Source organism: Portunus trituberculatus, chromosome 14 (genome assembly GCF_017591435.1).
Source record: "Portunus trituberculatus isolate SZX2019 chromosome 14, ASM1759143v1, whole genome shotgun sequence".
Taxonomy (NCBI): domain Eukaryota; kingdom Metazoa; phylum Arthropoda; class Malacostraca; order Decapoda; family Portunidae; genus Portunus; species Portunus trituberculatus.
In genome coordinates this window covers 7,851,684-7,876,683 of record NC_059268.1, presented here as the reverse complement: position 1 = coordinate 7,876,683, position 25,000 = coordinate 7,851,684, and the positions used below count along the sequence as shown (strand labels likewise).

Genomic DNA, 25,000 nt, shown 5'->3' with positions numbered 1-25,000 from the left:
CGAATACATTCAACATTCATAGACTTTCATTAACTTGCATGAATTAGAGAAACTTTTCTCATGATAGTCGTGAAAGATGCAAGCAGCTTGTCCTCTCATTTAATGGGTTATGTTTTATCATTGGTATGACGTCCCACAACTGTAATAATTCATCATACACACACACACACATACACACACACACACACACACACACACACACACACACACACACACACACACACACACACACACACACACACACACACACTGCTGTGCATCACTCACCATATGATGGGTTGCTGGCTGTAAGAGTGAGTAAACATAAACAAAATGTAAGTATTAATAAAAAACAAACAAAAAAAAACATGAGTAAGAATTCAGTGAGAAGTGTAGTTTTATTTCATCTTTATGTGAGGATTCCAATCGTCTATTTTGAAATGTTACATAGTTGCAAAAAAATCTATTTAGGTAATACCTTTCATAATTTCACAAATAGACGTATATCATACAAATAAACATATATAGTCGTAATAATAAAGCGGGAGAGAGAGGCAGACAGGATAACTACCACCAAGGAGAGTAGCGAGCACAGGGCTACGGCACACCCACCTAGGATGTAGACGGTGACTGGCACCAGCGCCACGTGGCCATGCCGGTCGGAGGCTCCTGCCTGGAAATTAAACTCCCAGCGAGAGCCGTCCGGGGCTTGGCTCAGCGTCACCACACCAGAGGCAGGGTCTATCGAGAACTGTGCAGGAAGAGGTTCACCATTATTAAGTCAGTGATGTCTTTCTCTACCAAGTGACTATATAACGGAATACTACAAAAATAATGCTAAGTGAATTAATACTTAGAAATAATATGAATGATCATTTTCCTTTCTGGCTGCCTATCTGTCTATTTTCTAACTCCCTGAAATTCCTTTCTCCTCCATAATACTGTTTTCAGTCTACATTACCCTATGTCATCGTCTTCTCCTCCTCCTCCTCCTCCTCCTCCTCCTCCTCCTCCTCCTCCTCCTCCTCCTCCTCCTCCTCCTCCTCCTCCTCCTCCTCCTCTTCCTCCTCCTCTTCCTCCTCACCGCATTGGCCGGCTCGGCGCCGTCTAGGAAGTAGTGGTCAAGGTCGTTGTCGTCGTCGCTGGCTCTCACACGGCCCACGTAGCTGCCTGGTACGGACAATAACAAGTTTTGATGTTTGATACATTCCTATTCATTCTGACGTGTTTGTCACGCCATTTATAACATCTAATTAAGTATAATCATACACAAATAAGGACATTCACTTCATGGTGGAGGTGGTATATGTGTGGCATTTTATAGTGGTGATGAGTACTCTACGTAGTATCGATTTATTCATGAAAGCAGTGTTTATTCATTAATGAATAAACACTGCACTAACAGATTTGAGAGAAAAAAAATATAGCTACTTGCTTAGCGCGAGTGGTAGTACCACGCGTCTCACCTTTCAGTGCGAACTCTGATATGGTGAAGTGGTAGTGGCTGGAGTCGAAGGTGGGCGTCTCAGGGGCGTCTTGCACCTGGACAATGACGGCAGCAGCGGGTCGTGGCCAGCGACGACCACCTCCTGTTTCAAGAGGTGCAGGACGATAAAAAAATGAAATAGAATAAAATAATCTGTGACACATGATAGATACATGCAAGGTGCACACTCGTACATGCAGTAGATATATTCATAAGCATAAAAATCGGCAAATGAGTGAGATAAATTAGCAGTATACAGCAAGGCAACATCCATCCTTCCTCAGATTCAATCTCCCTTCACAGTCTAAGCCACCACTTGCCACTCTTCACTCTACCAAGCCCTCACTCTCTCCTTATCCCATACAGGCCTTGCTGCCAGCCCCACCCAGCTCCTCACCTCGTTGCTCGGCAGTGACCTGCACCGTGTAACGACCACCCGAGGTCTCGTGGTCCAGGCGACGCAGGTTGTAGATGACACCCGCCTCGTCGACACCAAAGTTTTCCGTGTCACTGAGATGGTACTGCAGCTGTGCTTGCTCCTGTGGCCCAGCGCCTTCCACGCTCACCTGCCACCAACAGCAATTACAGGTATGCACAGGAGAACTCATATTCTGAAAGTGTGTGTGTGTGTGTGTGTGTGTGTGTGTGTGTGTGTGTGTGTGTGTGTGTGTGTGTGTGTGTGTGTGTGTGTGTGTGTGTGTGTGTGTGTGTGTGTGTGTGTGTGTGTGTGTGTGTGTGTGTGTGTGTGTGTGTGTGTGTGTGTGTGTGTAAGGTTTTCGGCTGAAAAATCAAATATGGAACTCCAACTGCCGGACGAAAAAGGGCAAGGGTAACGCGCGCATTAACAGTTCAGGAACGTTTCTTCAGGAATAGACAGCTCTAGGATAAAAATAACACACGTACCCGATCACGAACACCGTAGCGGCTGTTCAGTTACAGAAAAGATGGACTAAAACAAATGACAGCGATATGATACTTTGGAGATGCGATTATATATATATATATATATATATATATATATATATATATATATATATATATATATATATATATATATATATATATATATATATATATATATATATATATATATATATATATATATATATATATATATATATATATATATATATATATATATATATATATATATATATATATATATATATATATATATATATATATATATATATATATATATATATATATATATATATATATATATATATATATATATATATATATATATATATATATATATATATATATATATATATATATATATATATATATATATATATATATATATATATATATATATATATATATATATATATATATATATATATATATATATATATATATATATATATATATATATATATATATATATATATATATATATATATATATATATATATATATATATATATATATATATATATATATATATATATATATATCTCTCTCTCTCTTCTCTCTCTCTCTCTCTCTCTCTCTCTCAACCAAAATCGATAAAATTTGGTGAGATCGTTCACGCAGTGCCGGTGCGGCCAGATTCCTGTGCGTGAGAGATTTATCCGCCACATGCATCACTGAACCATTCACGTAGAATACTGTAGAGTGTACAAGTCTTAACCACTTCGAGGGATAGCCATTCCCCGTATGTATGTATGTATGTATGGAGAGAGAGAGAGAGAGAGAGAGAGAGAGAGAGAGAGAGAGAGAGAGAGAGAGAGAGAGAGAGAGAGAGAGAGAGAGAGAGAGAGAGAGAGAGAGAGAGAGAGAGAGAGAGAGAGAGAGATATATATATATATATATATATATATATATATATATATATATATATATATATATATATATATATATATATATATATATATATATATATATATATATATATATATATATATATATATATATATATGTGTGTGTGTGTGTGTGTGTGTGTGTGTGTGTGTGTGTGTGTGTGTGTGTGTGTGTGTGTGTGTGTGTGTGTGTGTGTGTGTGTGTGTGTGTGTGTGAGTGCGTGCATTTAAGGTACAAACAATACAATATTACATGGACGGAAGATAATATAGTTTTAATGGTACCCTCGGATGTACAGTGTTTCATGCCGTCTCATTTTCACTACAGAGGCACAAGCCTCCTCTGCAATGAAGGCGTAAACTCACCGTCAGGATGGAGGTGTGGAGGGGCAAGTCTTCCGTCACGGTGCGGCGATACTCAGACTGCGAGAACTGCAGGAGCGGCCAGCGGCGGATTCCTTCTGCTTGAGAGTTCTGGTGACGTTTTTTGAGGTTGTGATGACTCCGCCTCTTTCTTTGCAAACCTTGATGATGTTTGCGGTGACTGAAGCTGTGAAAATGACTGTAATGGTCGCGATGAAAGGAACTGTGATGGTGATTGCCTGAGTGGCCCCGACGAGCCTTGGTTGGGCCATCATGGGAGTATCTTAGCTGTCTTTGTGTTCCCAGAGAGTGGTGTCTGGAGAAGGCCAAAAGGTCTCCTGGCATGCTTGTGTTGAAGGCCTCACAGTGGTGGTGTTTTGGAAGTTTTATGGGAGTAAGGCGCCGAGCTGAGCTCTGCAGCTGCTGCTGTTGCTCCTGCATCAGAGGAAAACTTACCTTCTCTGTTTCGTGCTGTGTTACCTCGATAGATTCGCTATCTTTCCCCCTCCAGTCTCTGGAGGAGTCTTTCCACCACATCCTATATTCTCTGAGGTCATCCTGGTGTAGCGTGGACGCCTGACCTGGGGACGGAAAGAAGCCATATTACTCGCTTGAAGAAAAACAAAAATAAGAGTTGACCCTTTTTTTTCGCAGGGACGCTGAAGTAGCAAGAGTGATAGAGCAAGCAAGGCCTGCTGCTCTAGGCCATCCTCAGAATCGATCAATAGCCTCCAGGCTCAAGCTGGGGAGTGAGACAGCGGCACTTCCTGGCTTCACTCACTATATATATATATATATATATATATATATATATATATATATATATATATATATATATATATATATATATATATATATACATCTAACAGGCATAACATGTCGAACAGGACTGACTAGCATCAACTAACCCCTAGCTTTACGAACACCGGTTTCACTCACACAGACGACTTTGGAATAATACGTGATCCAAGACAAAAAATTGCTGTGATGGTGGGAGGCGACTTGGTAACTTGCAACATAGGTAAACATATAGGTGATTAAATCTATTAATTAATTAACACTGGAAAACGTAACTGATGATGTTTGTGCTGATTTCCATGCCAGTGGATGACGTCATCCACATAGCCAGCATGACCTTGTCAATAGTCAATAACTTCACTTTGCATATATGTTTGCACACGTTCGTGCGTGCATGTCCGTTGAATCAGCATATGAAAAAATAACCTTTAAGCAAAAAGATACTGTCTTCGGTGCCTAGTATTCCTCTGGGGGGATTGTGAATATGAAATACCGTGCGTCATTGTTATGAGTGACTTATTGTTGTACAAGACTGACAAGTTTACTGATTATGAAAACACTACCTCGGAAGAAACAGTAATTACAGCGCATCTATTGTTGATCTCAAATTCCACCACATCATTAAACCTATATTACCAAGAATACTTGGACTCACGTTCAAACCAGCAGTGTACAAGAATTCGCTTTTGTCAACTCTTGTTTTTTCTTTGAAGCCTCCTTAATATGGTTTAGTCTGGTTATACAACACAATATTATATATAGTCAAATCATCAACTAGTTCTTTTTCAAAAACCTTATCATCACAGATATTCAGGATTAATAAGATTTCCAATTCCAATTTACGTAAAATCAATGTGTTGCGTTTGCAGATTTTAGTTCTTTTCTATCCCTGCCCGTTATCCCTCCTCCAACTTACTGTTGGCCAGATCCTCGATTTTAAAAGTATAGCGCAGGAGTCAGGAGTCCCGAGTTAGCAGCGAGACCGGCAGCCCGGCTAAAAGAAAAAAAAAAAAAAACACTCATTAAAACTTTTTCCGCCAACACCTACTGACACGTGAGGAGACTCTTCAGAGGTGAACTATTATAGGTGATTACTGAGCTCCAGGAACTCCATTATTCCTCTGAATTATTTTCTTATCTCCTTTCCCTTTAACTTTACGTCTCCTCTTTCCCTTTCCCAGAGATACGGATCAGTCTGTTGTGATTCCGAACGCCCGTTAAATGAACCTCGTTTCTTATGAAGATGCTGAATGATAAAAACATGAGAGAGAGAGAGAGAGAGAGAGAGAGAGAGAGAGAGAGAGAGAGAGAGAGAGAGAGAGAGAGAGAGAGAGATTCAGTGAGTAAGAATATGAAAAATAACAATAACAATAACATATAATAATAATAATGGTAATAAAAAATGTCATCACTATCAAAATATGTAACAGAATCATTGTTATTTCACACACCACCACCAGCACCACCACTACCACCATCACCCCCATCTACCCTGAATCCCTGACCAACAAATCCGCCGGGACACTGCTTTGCCAAACTCGTCACTTAACTTCCTCGTAAATCGCAACGGAGGAGAGAGAGAGAGAGAGAGAGAGAGGCTGGAGGACGTGAAGTGTGGAGACGAGGACCTTAACATGTGTCTAAGTCTGCACGAAACACTTAACAAGACGGAACGAGGCAGGAAGAGGAGACTGGGGACGGAGTAAAAGGTGACCGAGGAACCAGAAGGGGAAAGAGGAAGAGAAAGAGGAACAAAAGTAAGAGCAGAGGAGGAAAAGAGTGGTTTTACATAGATATCCAGACAAAATATAACTAAAAACATGCTACTTTCACTGTCGTAATAGCAAATAAACTTATCTTACACATCACTATACATTAAAAGACCTGCCAACAATAGAGTAACGTAGGTGTCAGTGGCGAGGTTGGAGTAAGGACAAGCAGTTCTCGGATAGTCATAGTTTAGTGAGGAGTGACGGATGTATGACGTGCACAACTGGTCAAGGGTGAGGGATTGTGGATAATCTTTCTTGGTATTGTATTTGTGGAAGCAAGATTGCACACACACACACACACACACACACACACACACACACACACACACACACACACACACACACACACACACACACACACACACACACACACACACACACACACACTGACACAAATACACACATAGAGGCCTGTATTCTGACTGAAACTCTTTTCCCTCTCACTATCACTATTTACCAAAGGCTCTAGTTGAAGATCTCGTGTTTTCAAGGATATTCTTATGGTCCTTGCTATGGATTGAGAAGATTGACAAGTAAATTAAAAGGAGAAACTGTCTCGAAAACCTGAATAATCGTCTCTGTGGCCTTGGAAAATTATTGTGGTGAGAGAGCAAGGCATTTCTGAATACAGGCCACACATACACACACACACACACACACACACACACACACACACACACACACACACACACACACACACACACACAAGAGGAGCGTGTTATCCTCCCCGGTGCAAACTGTGGCAAGTGAGCGGTGAGTGTTGAGCTGGTGGGAGTCTGGTCTTGCACTGAGGATGGAATTAGTCAGGATGAGCTGCACTGCGAGAGATAGAGCAAGTGAGAGCGAGAGCATGGACGAGAGCAAGGGCTAGAGAGAGAGAGAGAGAGAGAGAGATTAGGATGACCTGAGAGGCGAGGAAGGTTTAGGAGGCTGGTCGTAGAGCTGGTCGAGAGAGAGAGAGAGAGAGAGAGAGAGAGAGAGAGAGAGAGAGAGAGAGAGAGAGAGAGAGAGAGAGAGAGAGAGAGAGAGAGAGAGAGAGAGAGAGAGAGAGAGAGAGAGAGAGAGAGAGAGAGAGAGAGAGAGAGAGAAACATATGGAGTGAGGTACGTGCATAAACGGTCTATAGAAAAAGAAATTAAGGAAATGAACCGCAATGATTTGAAAAAACACTAAGGGAAGGATGGAGAGAAGAGAGGAGAGATGAGAGGAGAGATAAGTGGAGGGAATAGCCTGAGGTGAGATGAGGAGAGGAAGGAGCAGAGTGAGGCGCCGTGTGGTGAGTAAGAGGATAGGGAAAGGATGTGCGACAGGTAGATTTCGTGAGGGGAGTCTTTCCATCAAGTCGCCCCGTCAAGGACCTCTCAGGGATTCTGCGGATCGATCAGGCCACGCTCATTCCTTATCTCTTGACGTCACCGAGTTATCCTCCAGCGATGCGACGCTCAAACACAATACAAATGTGGATACTACAAATCAATAAATAGATAAGCAAGTGCAAGAATTACGTATGTGTGTGTGTGTGTGTGTGTGTGTGTGTGTGTGTGTGTGTGTGTGTGTGTGTGTGTGTGTGTGTAAACAATATGTCATTCATTTCTCTCATTATTTTTTTTTTCGTACAGTCTTTTGTCCATATATATTAGAAAACTTAATTAATGAAATTCCACTGTCTTTCATTTTATTTCTTTCCCTTTCCTCTCGCAACTGGTAGAATGAAGGAAAAGCAAGAAGAGAGATAAATGAAAGTGGCGAGAAAGAAGAAAGGCAAGGACTGGAGAGAGAAGAGGTGAGAAGAGAAGGGATAGGAGGAAAACAAGTGAACAATGCTGATATCCCTGGACGCGTCTATCACAAACCTCATATTTTTTCCTTTTTTTTCGAGAGAGACACTTTTTCTACATCGCGTCGTGTTTTTTTCTATTCTTGATTCATTAAAAGCCCACATCAGTCACCTTTCTAAAGACAGAATATCCACCGCCATTACGTTGCTATTTCCCTGATTTCACTTTTTACCTCCACTCAATACCTTCAATTCAGTTTCTTTAAATTTTTCACAAGCACAGTTTCTCTCTCATATGCAAGATCTATGTGTATATATTATCACTTTCAGCCTGTTTCCCTGCTTCTACTTTTTATATCCACTCAATACCTTTTTTCTCCCTTTCTTTACATTCTTCTATAGCACAGTCTCTCCCTTCTATGCAAGTTCTGTATGTATACGTAATCACTTTTGCGATCAGGCAGTTATGCATCATATTTATAAAGCATTCAGGTAATTCATCATGGCAGGTGTTCTTTTCCTTCCTTTCAACTCACGTAAGGAATACCTGGATATATCTAACAACCCGATCACCGCACGTCCCCGGCACCAGAGAACCATCCAAATATCAACCCGTGCATGAGTGAGACTAAATGGCCGGCTATGGTGTGCGCCGGGTCATATCATACTCCACATTCATACGGTTGCATTTATTTCAGTAAGTAATCGTGAGGCATAAACAACCTGCGGCTTATCTGTGGGCCAACTCGCAGTGAACCATGAGCTGTTTAATTCATCATCACTGCCTGCAGTTGTTATTTCCCACCAGCCGCTACGTCCATCTTACTCATCAAACGGGTAGACACACCATCTTATCACACACACACACACACACACACACACACACACACACACACACACACACACACACACACACACACACACACACACACACACACACACACACACACACACACACACACACAAACATTTACTGAAAACCTCACGCAAGCATTTACCAAACACCCTCACATCTGTCAAACGCACGTATCAAACACACACACACACACACACACACACACACACACACACACACTTACTAAACGCCCACACGTGTGCTTGCAATCAACAGTAGCTCAACATCATGTCAGGAAATACGAAAACTTCTGTGCCTCTCACACACACAATGAAAAAAAAAGGAAGAAATAAAGGGAATAATAAAAAAAAAAACCTCGTGACAGTGGCAGGCAAGAGAGAGAGAGAGAGAGAGAGAGAGAGAGAGAGAGAGAGAGAGAGAGAGAGAGAGAAAATGCCTGCTTTGCCTCCATACACCCTCTTCCTCCCCGCTGTGGCACCCCGTGGGAATCCTAGGAGGGGGATGGTCGGGATACAGCGTGAAAAGCAATGATCACAAAAAGAGAAACAGCAACCAGAGAAAACTAGGAGTAAAGAAATGGAAGGGAAAAAAAATAAAAAGCAGAGGGATTCGTACTTATTATGCCTGTACATGTAGCGTCTATATAACGAGAGTAGCCGTGTGCGTGTATGTGTGTGTGAGAGTGTGTGTGTAGAGCCTGATTGGCAGACGTGGCCTTGCGCTTTTTGAAATTGTGGCATGAGGAACAAGTACGATACGTAGGTAATGTATTCAGGTGAGGAAAGCTTCGGTGGACGTATCGCATCGACTCTGAATTGTGAGGGTGTATAAAGAAAAGGATAAAAATGTGAGGGAAAAAGAAGTGATGACGGGTGCACCTGCTGCTAACTCACGTCATTTCAACACGCGGCGTGGGGTGAGATTTCCATAGCAAAGAAAGGTGAGGCGAGGCGAGGCGAAGCGAGGCGAGGGGTTCATCTTGACTGGAGATTATGTAGGTGTTACTGATGAGGGGAAAGGCTGACTGCAAGAGGAATGCTGAACTGAATACTGCTATGCGAGAGAGAGAGAGAGAGAGAGAGAGAGAGAGAGAGAGAGAGAGAGAGAGAGAGAGTCAAAAATGTTACGCTTAATGTATGAGAATGTGAAAGATAACAGCGGTGTAAGACAATCTCTCCGTTGGATAAAACTTTTCACCTTTTCATAAGCTCGGAAAACACAAAGGTGTTTTATTAACTAGGTCAAAAAAATGGATGAAATCACATGACTAACTTATGAATTGCTGCAAGATAATTTGTCGTCTGCCCCTCTCTCTCTCTCTCTCTCTCTCTCTCTCTCTCTCTCTCTCTCTCTCTCTCTCTCTCTCTCTCTCTCTCTCTCTCTCTCTCTCTCTCTCTCTCTCTCTCTCTCTCTCTCTCTCTCTCTCTCTCTCTCTCGCCCTCCACGTAAGGAATACCTGGATATATCTCCTCACTCTCTCTTGGCGAGGAACGATTTATATGCAAATGGGATGCTTTGGTTATGCAGTAAATCTCGTGAAAAGTATCAGTAAATATTGTAAACCATCGGAGGTGAAGTGGTAGGCCGTACTCCCTCAGCCCTCACTTAGACCCTTATCTAGGTATGAATGACTGGAGGGCGAGGTAAGCAGGAGAAGCATAAGGACTACCAACATTGGCCTCGAGTGGAAAGCGATGAGGCGGAAAGAATGGAGGCTAAGAAAGGAATACTCAAGCAGGATAAGCCATCGCTTTGCGGGAGCTACTGAGGAGGGATTGAGGTATATAAAGGTGCACAAGATGGGGAGTGGTGGTGTGGTGAGAGGAGGGTGTTGAGGTGGTGTGAATGGGAAGAGTGAGTGCCTGGCTGTTGCACGAAAGGGATTCAAGTATATAACGGTATAGAAGATGGGGTGTGGGAGGATGAATGGGGGAGTAAGTGCCTGGCTGTTGGACGAGAGAGAAGCTGAGGGGCGCTAAGCAGGTTGGGTTTATCTTGCTGGCATGGTAAAGAGGAACATAAACCACGTGATAGATAAAGAATATGGTACTAAAGAGAATTCCTCGCGGAGAGATGAGGCACCTCTGCAGTGCTATCTCAGGATGGAAGACCCGATTACCATAACACCGCGAGCACGGCTGTCTTGTTTCCTACACTCCCGACGCACCATACGTCTTGACACCAATGGCGCTGCGGCTTTGTTCTGGTTCTCCTCCGCATCAGCAGTGTACTCAGGTGTTTTGAGGACACCACAGCCACCTTCATTAACGCTCACAAAGGTAACGTTCGCTTAGCAGGGTTTGTATATATAGGATTTTTTTATTTCTTCCTCCATTTTTCTTTACTGACAGTGTCACTGAAATGATAATCATAGCTAACGCCAAGTTGTACTGGAGATGTCACAATTACAATTACGAACATTTCACTGGCAGTTTCACCTTCCTCGAAACAATTTTCATTCTTTTCTCGAAGGTGAGGTTTTACATACGTTACACTTTTACAAGCTGCTCATTCTCCAGGTAACTTCAGTAAATGTTTCAAACTTTATATAAACAAAAACATACCAACATAAAACCTTACTAACACTCAGTAAATTATATAAATGAAATATTCGCTTCTGCAATACACTTACCTAATTTTACGTAATTTCAAGAGAACAGCAGTCTTTTCTCACTGTCCTTTTCATTACATCCAACTCGACTGAAATTTAATGAATTAATCAACATCTTCGACGTTTACACTTTAACATTTGTTCCTAGGAATTCTGGGTGACCTTTCCGTGCCTGTGCATCCATTACCTTCTACTTCCTGCTCTACAAATATCAAGTTTAATTTATTCACTTATAGGTGTGAGTCCATCAATGCAAGCAAAACAATATTAATTTAGCACCTCTGCAAGGCACCCAAGAAAACCGTGTGACTTTCGCCTACCTGACACGGCGTGGAAACAAATAGAGACACACAGAAATATGCCAACACGACTCAGGGCAGGTCTCGGGGACGATGCTATTATGGAAAGGAGTTGCGGTGAAGGGAGAGAGAGAGAGAGAGAGGGGATGTGGGAGGGAAAAGAAAGGAGGGAAGGAAATGAGAAGCGCACCAAGTTAGGAAGGAAAATGACAAGAAAAGACATCGGTTTGAGGAAAGTAGGTGGAGAATGTCCGGTGGGAGGGTAAAGGAGGAGGGTTCACAGGTTCAGGGGAGGATCGTCGCTCAAGGTGTGGCGGTCACTGGCTGGTGTATAAAATCAGGGAATGAAGAGAAGGAAGGGGACGAAAACATTAGCAACAATGGTGGTGGTATTTGTAGGTGAGACATTGTAGTAAGAGCAGTAGTAATATTAGCAGTATTCATCGTTTTTGTTCGTATTGTTGTTATAGTACTTATTATTATCTAGATTTATAATGAAGTAAAAAAAAATATATAAAAAGAAAAGATAAAGAGGGATCAGAATATTGTGTTTCGTTTTCTATAACGCAAGAGGAGGGAGGGAAGAAAAAAGGATGAATGAAAAAGGAAACACAGGAAGGAGAGAGGGAGGAAGGGAAGCATGGAGGGACGAGAGAAGGAGGAAGGAAGGAAGGAAGGAAGGAAGAGAGGGAACACAACGCTGGTTTATGTCCAAGGGAGGATACCAACGAGGGCAATGTATTCTTGCCCACGTCACAATGTGTCAAGAGGATTCAGGTAACCGCTGAAACCTCCTTATCTCTCCCGTTTCCCCATTTCCCGCTCTCTCTCCCTCTAGTGTGCCACAGGAAAAAAAAAAGGCAAAACTGTTTTCAAATTCACATTGCTAATTCCGAGAAATTTAATAAAAGCCGGCATTGTCAAAGAAGGTTTTTACGGGATGCATATTTTAGCTGATGGAAATCTACAGCCTGGTGTATTTTTTTCTTTCGTTCTATTTTCAGTCATCGTGCGCCGGAGGACTAATTCTTCCTCACTGCGCTTTTGCCGCAGTGATCTAAAATATCAATAGTAATGATATTTATGATAATAATAATAATAATAATAATAATAATAATAATAATAATAATAATAATAATAATAATAATAATAACAACAACAACAACAACAATAATAACAATAATAATAATAATAATAATAATAATAATAATAATAATAATAATAATAATAATAATAATAATAATAATAATAATAATAATAATAATAATAATAATAATAATAATGATAATAATAACAATGATAATAATAATAATGAAAAGAAGAAGAAGAAGAACAAGAAGAAGAGGAGGAGGAAAAGGAAGAGGAGGAGGAGGAAGAGGAGGAGGAGGAGGAGGAGGAGGAGGAGGAGGAGGAGGAGAAGGAGGAGGTGGAGGAGGAAAGAAAACAAGAACAAGAACATGAACAAGAACAAGAAAAAAGAAGAAAGAAAAATACGATGCGTCTAAGATCTACAAATTTGGACCAGTACAATTGATGAATGAAAACAGGACAAAATGCCACCTTGTTCTGAAAATTGCCGCTTCACAATTGCATTAGGTAACAATACGTCCCTGTCTCCTTGCTGATTGCCTTACAGAAACCACGTATGGAAATTCTAAAGACATGTCCTCGTCTATCATAATCATCCTTTTTATTATTAAGAGTACATTGCATTTCGTATCAAAAAAGTTAAAAAAAATCAGTCAGCAAAATTTTCATTACTTCACTCAAGCAAACAGCTCTATAGTCTGTCTGGGTCTCGGTCTGAATGGTGTCCCGGGGAAAGTGTAGTTGTCAGATCTTGAAAACCGTAGTCTATGCTTGCTATATGTGTGCTTATCAATAGAAAACAAGTATTACTCACATAAGATCAATTATATCATCCATAAACTACAATATGTTCGGAGTTCAGGAGCCACTTTAGAATAGACAGACCACAGTAAGTGTCATTGTCCTCATAGCACTGTGCTCCACTGATAATACTTTCTGGAACTAGAAAAGTCAACACCCCTTTTATTATTTTCCACCAGTATTCTACGTCGGTGGACTAAGATGAATGTTGTAGGATGAAAAATTAGAAGAAAATAAAAGAAAAGAATCACAAGACAAAAATGAAGCAAGAAATTCTACATTGCATCTCTTAGAAAGTGAGAAAGTAAGCATCACATGTTTACTTTAAAATGGTAAAGTTTGCAGTTCTTAAGACGCTCACAGGAAACACTCATTCATTTTTCCCTACTCTCGCTGTTTGATGAGCAGCGGCGGAATGAAAGCAGGATGGCTTCTTTCAGCGTGGCAGCTTTTTGATCAAGGAATGAAGGACAAAATGACGGTTCGGCGGTCTTCAAAACGAGCGATCTCTAAAGGACAACAAGAACACAAGGAGCGGGGAACATACAGGATAGACGGGCAAGTAGTAGTAGTAGTAGTAGTAGTAGTAGTAGTAGTAGTAGTAGTAGTAGTAGTAGTAGTAGTAGTAGCAGCAGCAGCAGCAGCAGCAGCAGCAGCAGCAGTAGTAGTAGTAGTAGTAGTAGTAGTAGTAGTAGTAGTAATAGTAGTAGTAGTAATAATTATAGATAAACCAGTTGTAGAAGTAATAATGGTGATAACTGTTTTTGCTGTTGTTGTTGCTAATATTGCTGTTTTATTTACATTTTATTTGTTTCTTATATTTTTTACGAGAGAGAGAGAGAGAGAGAGAGAGAGAGAGAGACATACATACATACGTACATACATTCATACATACATACACACAGGCAGACAGACAGACACACAAAGAGTCCGTTATCAATCATCACCACATAATACCTGATCGTCAAAACTCGCCTACACAAGAATCGAGACCAGGGGACGTCCATCTGGCACCAGCTCCTCGCATTGTGATGAAGACAATACCTTGCTTTCACTGCACACCAAACATCTCCTGTCATTTCCTTAAAAAAAGAGAGAAAAAATATGTACGTTATCAGAGGCAGCTGTTGTGAGGAGTTTTTTTTTTCCATCCTCTTCTTCTCTCCTTTTTTACCTTTAGTTTGGTGGAAAATAAAGGGAATGTGAAGCGTCGTATTTTTGCATCAAGTACATGTTAACGAAATTCAATGGTTTAGGCGCACCGGTATTCAAATAGGTAAGCTTTCTCTCTTCCATATATGTACTTCAGACACATTGACGCGCTCGTGAAAGGAGACTTTTTGGAGGAAAATTTCTTAAGTTCGGCATTTTCATTACCATTTTTTTCTTCTCTATTACGATGCTAAAGTTTCATTTTCGATAATGGCAGAGTAGGAAAGTAACCTGTTCATATGGATGCTGAAAGTTTTCCCCTCATCTCTCTCTCTCTCTCTCTCTCTCTCTCTCTCTCTCTCTCTCTCTCTCTCTCTCTCTCTCTCTCTCTCTCTCGTCTGTTTGTTTCTTTCTCTCTGTTTGTGTGTGTGTGTGTGTGTGTGTGTGTGTGTGTGTGTGTGTGTGTGTGTGTGTGTGTGTGTGTGTGTGTGTGTGTGTGTGTGTGTGTGTGTGTGTGTGTGTGTGTGTGTTTTGCAGACACACACACACACACACACACACACACACACACACACACACACACACACACACACACACACACACACACACAGGGATTCAGAGGGTTGAATCCATTGGAAACATGTAATGAGTTTTGACACAATTGAAGGGAGGATGAAATTTTCATTGACTTAATTGATGTTTCGGACAATGTAAAAGGTGGAATTTTCTCTCAGCTGTGGAAATACTGTGGATGCAACAAATAAAGCTACTCTGACAACTAAATCAAACATAGGCCAATTTATTTCTTTCGGGGAATTAACGTATGTTGCGAATTAATGAAAATAACGTCAAGGGAATTTTTTCTTCTATCACAGCAATCCACTGATTCGTAGGTTTATTGTTGTTTAGAGAGAATAATTGAACTTGTTTCGCAATGCTGGAAATGTTTCATACAATCGTACTCTCGTCTTTATGTGGTAACTGAATTAAATTTGATAGTAACTGCACATATTCCAGGATTAGGAAATGTTGGGTTCAGTGTAGTATTGGACCGGTTGTGCTGCATGAAGGAGTCTCAGTTTTTTTTGTTTTGAAACAGTGTCAGACTTCCATTATTGAGACACACAGCATTAAACAAAACAGGGAAAACGAATAACCCGTTAAAATATTTCTGCGACTGAATGCTGCCCTCCAACATTATTGAGGGAACAAAATTAAATGAAAACGTGAAACAGTGAGTCATTTTCTGCTTAAGTAAAGGACACATCCCATTTATCAAATACAAAATATGAAATTCTTTTTATTTCCAGCACAAGTCCGGATCTGTAGAGAAAAAAAAGAAAAAATTGCTATTAAAATTTTCCTCTAAGTTTACAAGCAATTTAATAAGAAAAGAAGAAGAATATTGATGTAAAAATCATGTATCAGTCGGAAAGGAGTTTAAAGTGTTTTATTTTATTTCAATGTGATATTTTTTTTCTATGCTGCATCCCAAAGAACTGAAAATAATAGATTGACCTTACATAATGGTTCTTCTTTAAGTACAGAACATATCCCAGTTACCAGATGACAATTGTTCTCTAACAATATACATTAACTTAGAAACTATTATACATTAATAAATTCTATTACCAAAACTATTTCTCAGCACGGAAAATAAAGACAGTCAAGCACAGCTGTCTTCGCTCATGCACATAAATAATCGCTATACCAGAAAAATAAAATGAAAATGTTGCCGTCTCCTTCAAAGTGCAACGTGTTACACAACATTCTTACATGGAAACTCAAAATCTTCCTTCATCAGGTTGCATGTTAACTGGGAGCGAATTCATTGATACCAAGATTATTGGTTACCCGGAACTAGAAATGAAATGAGATCATCAGTAACGTCTGAATTACAGAGAACAAAGCACAGACCGCTAATCAAGGACCTTTAATCGAGCATTCGTGTCTCGCATTACATACCACCTGCTCAAAGGAAATCCCTTTCATTGAAATTAATGTCTAACAACAAAATAAAAGTGTTGCTCACTAGAACCACGAATAATATCACCCGCGCCTCGTGAAGAAAAGATTTGATGGACACGAGGTGACCAAATGTTCTGATGCAGACAAGAGTAATTATAAAAAAAAAAATAAATAATTTTGAATCTCTTGACATTTAAAATTACCTTCATACATATTTTTTTTGTTTTGAGCAAAAACTAAATTGTTTACATATCTAGTAAAAACAGCAATTACTTACCAATTACAATAAGATAATTAACAAACCAAAATTCAGATATTTGCTTTCAAGTGCAGGTCGCAGGAAGTAGCGCGGGGTGCACCCTCGCAGATTCAATGACCAAAACACGACTGGAAAAGTGTTGGCGCAATGAAAACACCATTAGACTTGTATGGAGCCACAGTATACACCGAATGCCCTTTGATAAGCAACCGTTCTCTATAAAAAGCTTGACATTCAATCTCGTTTGTAACTGAGTATGGCTGTCTGTCTGTCTGTTTGTCTCTCCGTGTATCTCAGTCTGTCTCTATTTATCCATGCGATTTGTACGTCTATTAGTCTCTCTCTCTCTCTCTCTCTCTCTCTCTCTCTCTCTCTCTCTCTCTCTCTCTCTCTCTCTCTCTCTCTCTCTCTCTCTCTCTCAGAAGCAAGAACGAACGCGCATGCAAACACACACACACACACACACACACACACACACACACACACACACACACACACACACACACACACACACACAGACACACACACTGTTCCGGCGGGGTATTTAGAATTATCAATTACCCCGGGATGCTATTAATTAGGTCTTAGCTCTCTGTTGTAGATAAAGTACTTGGTTGAGTTTCTGTGGTTTTTCAGGTGAATATCAAAGATGAACGTGTATTTATGTATAAATATATTCAAGAATAAATACAGAGATCTGGAGAAGGGTGTGGCGTATACGGGACAACCTGTGTCGGTACATTATAACGCGTTACACCCCGGCAAGCTGACTGACTACCGGAGCCGGCTCAAAGCACGCTTGCTGCCTTCAAAGCGCTGACAGCAGAAATATGAGTCACTATACATTAGTTAAGTATGCAAATCACTTATGTAATATAATGTAGATGCAACCGATTAGTTATCGATAGCAATAAATAGGTTATGAAAAGTTTCATGACTCGTGTGACGTTGGGTATCGTGATCCCGTCAGCCCCACCCGTCTTTGGTGCCACACTCGTTACCATATTTCGACATACATATATACATACACGTGTAATACTAATTAAAGAATTAATGACAAGTACATGCAATAATCTTTGAAGAATTATTGACAAATACAATGTCCATTACTGTGTGACACCGTTACAACACACACACACACACACACACACACACACACACACACACACACACACACACACACACACACTAGTAGTCCCAATTGTTTCATCACATTCGCAATACGTCATTATATTTCTGTTCTTGATAAACACACGTAAATCAAAATAATAACACTTTTCCCACTACGGTGCTAAAACGCAGGTGTCGTGATCAAAACAGAACCGTGAGTGTTTCTGGTCTCCTCCTGAAGGTGAGCACAGTTTCCCTTGTTATAATCACTGGGAAACTTCACTGGACTTAAATAACATGCTGTGCTCTAGCTTTTGGTAGTCTATTTTCAGAATGAGTACATAGTGTTACATTTGGCGGGACGTGTGTAATGTGTAACGGCTAATGCTGCAGTAGTATTGGCGTAATGCTTTCATTTGTCATAATATGTTGGAAACAATATTTTTTCATAAAATAAACAAATGAAATATATGACCATAGATCAGGGAAGATTTGTCCCCGCCACTCGTCCAGAATGACTGACGTGTCTACATCAAAAAATAGGCATTGAATTATAATTGCTAATACCTCATATTATATTGCCTCTAATACTATCCAACGAAACGTGATTAATATTTCCTCCAAAATACACGCACATCAGTAACACTACGTTACACAAACTCTTGAATAAAACCAATGTATCAGTGAGCATCTGACAAAGTATCGTTCAGTAGTGTATGAAATATATACCACCAAGGATTTACATGTGCCTTTCTTCAATACGTAGCTAACTGGGACTTATTTCTTCGGGCAAGCTACGCACCAGGCACGCCGCGAAGGGAACACTAAGTTCTTACTTCCCGAGATGGAAACTAAATTCATTCTGGAGGATGGACACAACAAGCAGAAACGATCATGTCTTCAGGTAATCGCTATGATCAACGACTCAGTTACTGTAACACACCACCTCAGACCTCCAGCAACAGTGTGTGTGTGTGTGTGTGTGTGTGTGTGTGTGTGTGTGTGTGTGTGTGTGTGTGTGTGTGTGTGTGTCGCCGTCCCTTAGTGATTCACCTGAGCGTGGATGGACACAAGGAGAGCAGCAGGATGGAAAGTGTGGCAGGGAATTATGGCAGTTGAAACCTAAATACTGTCTCGTGATACCTAGAAGTGTGGTGAGGAGGCGTGAAAGTGAGTAGGAGGAGGAGGAGGAGGAGGTAGAAGGAAAGAAAAGAGAAAGATGAATGTGAGAAAAGAAAGTGTGAAGGAGAAATTACAAAAGGAGTAAATTGGAGTGGTCTTAACTTCCCGAAACGAAAAGAAAAAGAGGACGAAAAAAAAAGGACAAACTGAAAAGGAAGAGCGGCTGGGAAGGAAGACTGAATTAATACATGGAAAACAAATTAAAGAACCCCAAATGTAATGTGGTGATACATGTTACATTTCAACGTACCAAAAAAAAAGGAAAAAACAACAACACTAGAATCCCTTACCACGGCTCAAATACTTGCATCTTTGAGCAAACAAAGATTTAGGACGAAACACGTTGTGAAGACCATGCTGCATTATTTTTTAGCCTTGCGTACGTAAATGCGTCTCATAAATCTAGTCCTTGCCTTACTTTATCCCTGCAGTGGCCCCGTCTCTCACAAACATTCAAATGGAAGGCATGTAGAGTATCTAGATTTATGTTACTCACTCACTCTAAAGGTCCTGAGAGAGAGAGAGAGAGAGAGAGAGAGAGAGAGAGAGAGAGAGAGAGAGAGAGAGAGAGAGAGAGAGAGAGAGAGAGAGAGAGAGAGAGAGAGAGAGAGAGAGAGAGAGAGAGAGAGAGAATACACCTGCTTCATCACAAATTCATACTAACATTATGAACAAAGAAAAAGGTATCATGTAAATTTCCAGACATTATAAATTAGAGTATATCCAAGAGTCAGGATAAGGTGTAAGGGAGGAGGAAAGGTAGGGTCGCGTATGTAAAGGCCACGCTACTTCAGACACCACACAGGTAAAAAGGATCACTAGGATTCTGTAATGAGGAGAAATTACCGAGTTATTTTGCGAACAAGTTCAAAGATTTCTGATATATATGTTTCTCTTTTCTTTTTTTTTTCTTTTCGTTTTTCATTTATCTTCTTGCAATGACCAAGATATAAGAGCCGTTATACAATTACAATGCATTGTTACTAGCAAACACAAAGAGTAACTATCACTGTGCACTATAATATACATAATATCGCTTATTGTATCTACCGGCACCGAATGAAAGCTGCAAGTTTTTGTTCAAAGCCACTAGTGTTTTTTTCAGTAAAAGTAATTAGAAAAAAAAACTTTCAGTTTGTTAATGGTTAATATAAAACAATATATAATTTGCTTCTTTTCTGAGACCTAGTATTGTAGCATATGCCTCAATTATGAATTTTGTTGTATGGAGAACACACACTATCAATACATCGAAAGGAAGGGACGAATATAATGAATCTTTTACGCCTAATTATATCTGTTGTCCTTTCCCGCCCATCAAGTGTACTGTGAGAATATGAAAAAATAAATAAAGAAAAATAAAATAAATGCCTCTGTTCTCGTGGCAGGAGACAAGGTCCGCCATCACGGCCGAGCGTCACTCATGCTGATTCAATCAAAATTGCATGTGATATTTTCGGTTTATAGCACACACTAAAGTTTTTCAAACTAATTCCTCTTTACTTCATATGAGAAGATCCATTTTACTTTTTTTTATGCCAGTAAAAAGAAACAGATGCTTATAACATCTACAAGATTGATAGTTTTGTACATGGCATAAATCAGAACAGTGCTTAAGGATATTCCTCTCTTATCTCCAACACACACACACACAGCGACTACAAATAGATAACTGTAGTGTGGCAGAGTAAATGTAGTAATATCTTCATTGTGGCAGTGGTCGGCACTCCTGTGGGCTTAAAAAAAATAATTAGCAGCTTCCATCTTTCCTCAGTATTCTGTAATGTTTACCGTATCTTTTCAAATGAAGGGATTTACTACTGGTAATTCCTGTGATAGTTACAATTAAATATCATAGACACAAAAGTATACTGTAAAGATTTCACTCCTCAGTCTCTTGGTGCGTCATTAGCGAAACATGACCTGCGAGCGTGCATGAGTAATTATGCAAATTAATCTTTCTGACAGAAGATGTTTAAAATAATGATCGGTAAGTGCATCACCATAATAATGGCTTCTAGTTAATAACATTACTTGTGTTCGAGAGTTTCTATACTAACGTGATCTGTTATATAGAACATCAAGTGAACACGAAGGACTAATGTTTTCATTCATTTTTACTATTGCTGAAAGAATAGGTCCTCTGACACCTCTTCTCGCGTTTCCCTGAAGGCTGCTCATCTATCACAGTTCATTCCAGCAAATTACATCATACTGTCACTTGATCTTGTTCTTTGTTTTTCCTTGCTCTGGTTTCTTTATTGGGTCATTTCATTTCGCTAGTACACAAATAGCCGTCCGTGTATTTTCAGCTTCGCACTCGACAAAACATTACCACGCTCATTCTTTTCATCAGTAATAGTAACCTGAATAAGATCTAATTAATTACGTTCTTTGTTCCAAGAATCAGTTGATCTTTTATTTTTTTTTGTACCAGGTGACAAAGATAACGATAGCAACTAATACTGAAATTAATCCCGGTAAAATATATGATTTATTTAAGGTAGTGAAGCAGCTGCCGATGAAGATGTGGAATGAAAACAAGCTTGATTTAATTCGTTTCATATCTTAGGTTTGTTTGTTCCTCACCTGCCTGGACAGAGTAAAGCAAGATATTCAAGCTGTCTCGTCGACTTGTAGACTACCTTCCTAGATTCATATTTGCACATATGCTCTCTTCATCAACATTAGCGTCAAAAGTTGTTACCAAGAGTATAACAGAAAACTGCTTGATATTGTTTTAATTATTGTTATAGGTATTGCTGTATAGACATGATTTTTTTCTACACCACTCACATAGAAGAAATAGTTAGTGCCTAATTTCAAACACGTCAACTCTTTTTTTTTTTAAACACGATGCACTCAGTGACTCGACAGCTCTGGTAATTCTATCCGATTAATTAATTCACTAATTTAAACACACACACACACACACACACACACACACACACACACACACACACACACACACGTTGATTAGTTGTAGCAGTGTGTTGTTCTTGTTGTTGTTGTTGTTGTTGTTGTTGTTAGTTTTTGTTGTTATTTTTCTTCTTGTTGGTAGTGGTGGTGGTGGTGTTCGGAAGCACGCTTCACCTCTCAGTTTCATTGCTTTACGCTCATTACTCCGTTCATATTCATTCTAAGCTTTACAATTCTATCGATTCCACTAGTTACTATACATAATTATATCTAATGGTGTCCAAAAAGAGTCCTCTATCTACATTCGTTATCTATCAGCCTCTAGTGAAACCGTCCACTCCATCCCTTGTCTCCCTCTTATCAAATTTAACTTCCTCACGAGGTCATGAATAATTGCAAACACCATTTTCCATTTAGTTTCCTCCCTTAGCTCAGATTAAATGGTTTGATTTAACGTCACTGCCTGGAAACTAACGGGACGCGGGGTAGCAAAACATTGTTGGCACTTAACCACTCCACACACATTCTTCCTCTCCCCGAACTCCATTACAACTCTCCTTTCCCACCACTGTATCATTAACGAGTGTCTCCTCCACTCCTTTCTCCGCACCGCCACAATTTTCTCAGTTTTGGTCTCGAGGGAGGAGGAGGGAAGGGGAGAGGTATCATCTTGTCGAAACTGTCGCCTTAATGTGTTCAGATACTGCAACATCACCTTTAGCACCAGCAGCGGCAACAAAACAACATCAGCAACAGTAGCATTATTTCATCATGACCTCATCTACACAAAGGAAAGTGTATATATATATGTCTACATATATATGAGTCAAGCTTATGGGCTTGTAGTAAAGCTACATCAGGAATCATTACGAGTATAGAACATCTTGTGAACACTAAGGAAATAAGTTCAGCGCAGCAGCCTGGCCCTTGGCTCCCCAGCACCAAAAGCAGTAAGGTTCTATAAGGAAAGGAACCGAAAGTAACAATAAATACATTCAATATTCGTTCTGTACGCTGAGGATTACAATATAGTTCGTAACTTTTCATATACACATTTCTGCAGATTGATTGTTCTGATTATGTTAACGTTATTATTCTTTTAATCATGGGATGAGAACCCATTAGCACTGCCTCGGTACACAATTCAAGTTGTTCATTAAAATACTGCGAAACCACGGCAAAGAACATTCAAATACTCGCACTACACGTTACGGTGTGCAGAAAATTAAAGAGGCAAATTCTGTTTTGATTTTTTTTCAGAAACGGAGAAGCAATGATAAAAAATAATATTGATTTCTGCATGAAAAAAAATACTATGAGAAAAGATTAAAATATGGCAGATAAAATGTAGGTGATGTGAATCCAGCCAGCGTGAAGTGTTGGCAGTATTGCCGTGCTGTGGGCATCCTGACAACAGTTAACTTGGCTCTCTCTTTTTTTTCCCGTCATCTACAAATCAAGGTTACCACCCACTGGGACTGCAGCTTATGCCCCTTGGGAGGACGTTACCTGACAGTGAAGCCACCAATGCCTTGGTCATGGAGGAGATGGTCTGGTATCCCGACATATCGACAGGTAAATTCCATTCCGTGAACTCATTCATTTTTCTCTTATTTTTTACGTTTTCCTTTAAAATGATTGACAAACAAAACTGGAATTCTCAATAACATTGTGTTATCTTGTATCATAAAGAAAATGTTCGTCGGTGCAACTAGTGCTGCTGATGGTACTACTGCCACATGTAAGACATGCAAAGGCATTATCCAGTAAATAGACTGGTTGGATATTTTTCTAGTATTAAAATGTGTTTGCTGATGTACACATTTACTTCTCTCTCTCTCTCTCTCTCTCTCTCTCTCTCTCTCTCTCTCTCTCTCTCTCTCTCTCTCTCTCTCTCTCTCTCTCTCTCTCTCTCTCTCTCTCTCTCTCTCTCTCTCTCTCTCTCTCTCTCTCTCTCTCTCTCTCTCTCTCTCTCTCTCTCTCTCTCTCTCTCTCTCTGTTGTACACCATCCTCAGGGCATGTTACCTGACGGGTCACTAATCTTAAGTTCTCAATGTTTAATATCATGAGAAAAACAACGAGGACATAATTGTTAAAACATTTCGCTATAACGTTTAAGTAAAAGTAAAAAGCTTATGTGGTAGCACAGGCAATCAAAAAAGGCAACATGCGGCAAGCAGATCTAAATGCAATTTCATGAAAAAAAAAAAACTACTCGTGGAATACACGAAAATAATTGGAGGCTCAAAAACACGTATTTATTTGTGAGACGCTCATGACAATTATTCAAGTAATACTGTGCTACGCATGGGCAGTTAAAGAAAGATGTGACACACCAAAATATGAATATACAATAATCTTAAAATAGAAAGGTAAATGTAAAATAAGAAATCTAAATTGACTAATAATTACACAGAAAGAAAAGAAGAAAAACACGTTCTCTCACTTTGCTCAGCTCAGAATAAAAAGTCAAATAAAAAAGTGTATTTATTTTTCATCACAACACGCAGGTAATTGCATCGATAAACAAAAATTCGTTAAAACAAAATGTCTCCAAACAAAGACGCTTTCACGACATTCCCTGGACTGGTGATCATCCATGAGGGACTTCTTGTGCCGGGATGTTACGTACTTGAGTATTGAGCGACATTCAGCGTCTTGTTCGTCGATACGGAAGTGGAACGCCCTCCTGTCAAGCCCTGACCTATTGGAGAAGGTACTTTTATAATGAGCTCTTGCTACTTATTTTCCTCTTTCTCTCTCTCTCTCT

The 25,000-nt window shown here is 39.8% G+C and overlaps 1 protein-coding gene and 1 non-coding gene across 4 annotated transcripts in view; one reads left to right on the top strand and one right to left on the bottom strand.

Moving 5' to 3' along the window:
• LOC123503546 (neural-cadherin-like) overlaps window positions 1-25,000 on the bottom strand; it is a 207,771-nt gene that overhangs the window by 41,058 nt on the left and 141,713 nt on the right. For 2 of the 3 annotated variants that reach the window (XM_045253399.1, XM_045253400.1), the window contains exons 3-8: window positions 3,640-4,217; window positions 1,863-2,031; window positions 1,446-1,568; window positions 1,064-1,149; window positions 592-730; window positions 268-285 (exon numbers count right to left, since the gene is read on the bottom strand). In XM_045253399.1, coding sequence (XP_045109334.1) covers window positions 268-285; window positions 592-730; window positions 1,064-1,149; window positions 1,446-1,568; window positions 1,863-2,031; window positions 3,640-4,217 — 1,113 coding nt within the window. Of the gene's footprint in view, window positions 1-267; window positions 286-591; window positions 731-1,063; window positions 1,150-1,445; window positions 1,569-1,862; window positions 2,032-3,639; window positions 4,218-25,000 lie in introns of those variants that run through there. The other variant, XM_045253401.1, reaches the window with a different exon arrangement.
• On the top strand, window positions 15,269-15,380 carry LOC123503883. The gene has a single exon (XR_006674637.1). It is a non-coding gene; the product is annotated as a small nucleolar RNA SNORA23 (small nucleolar RNA).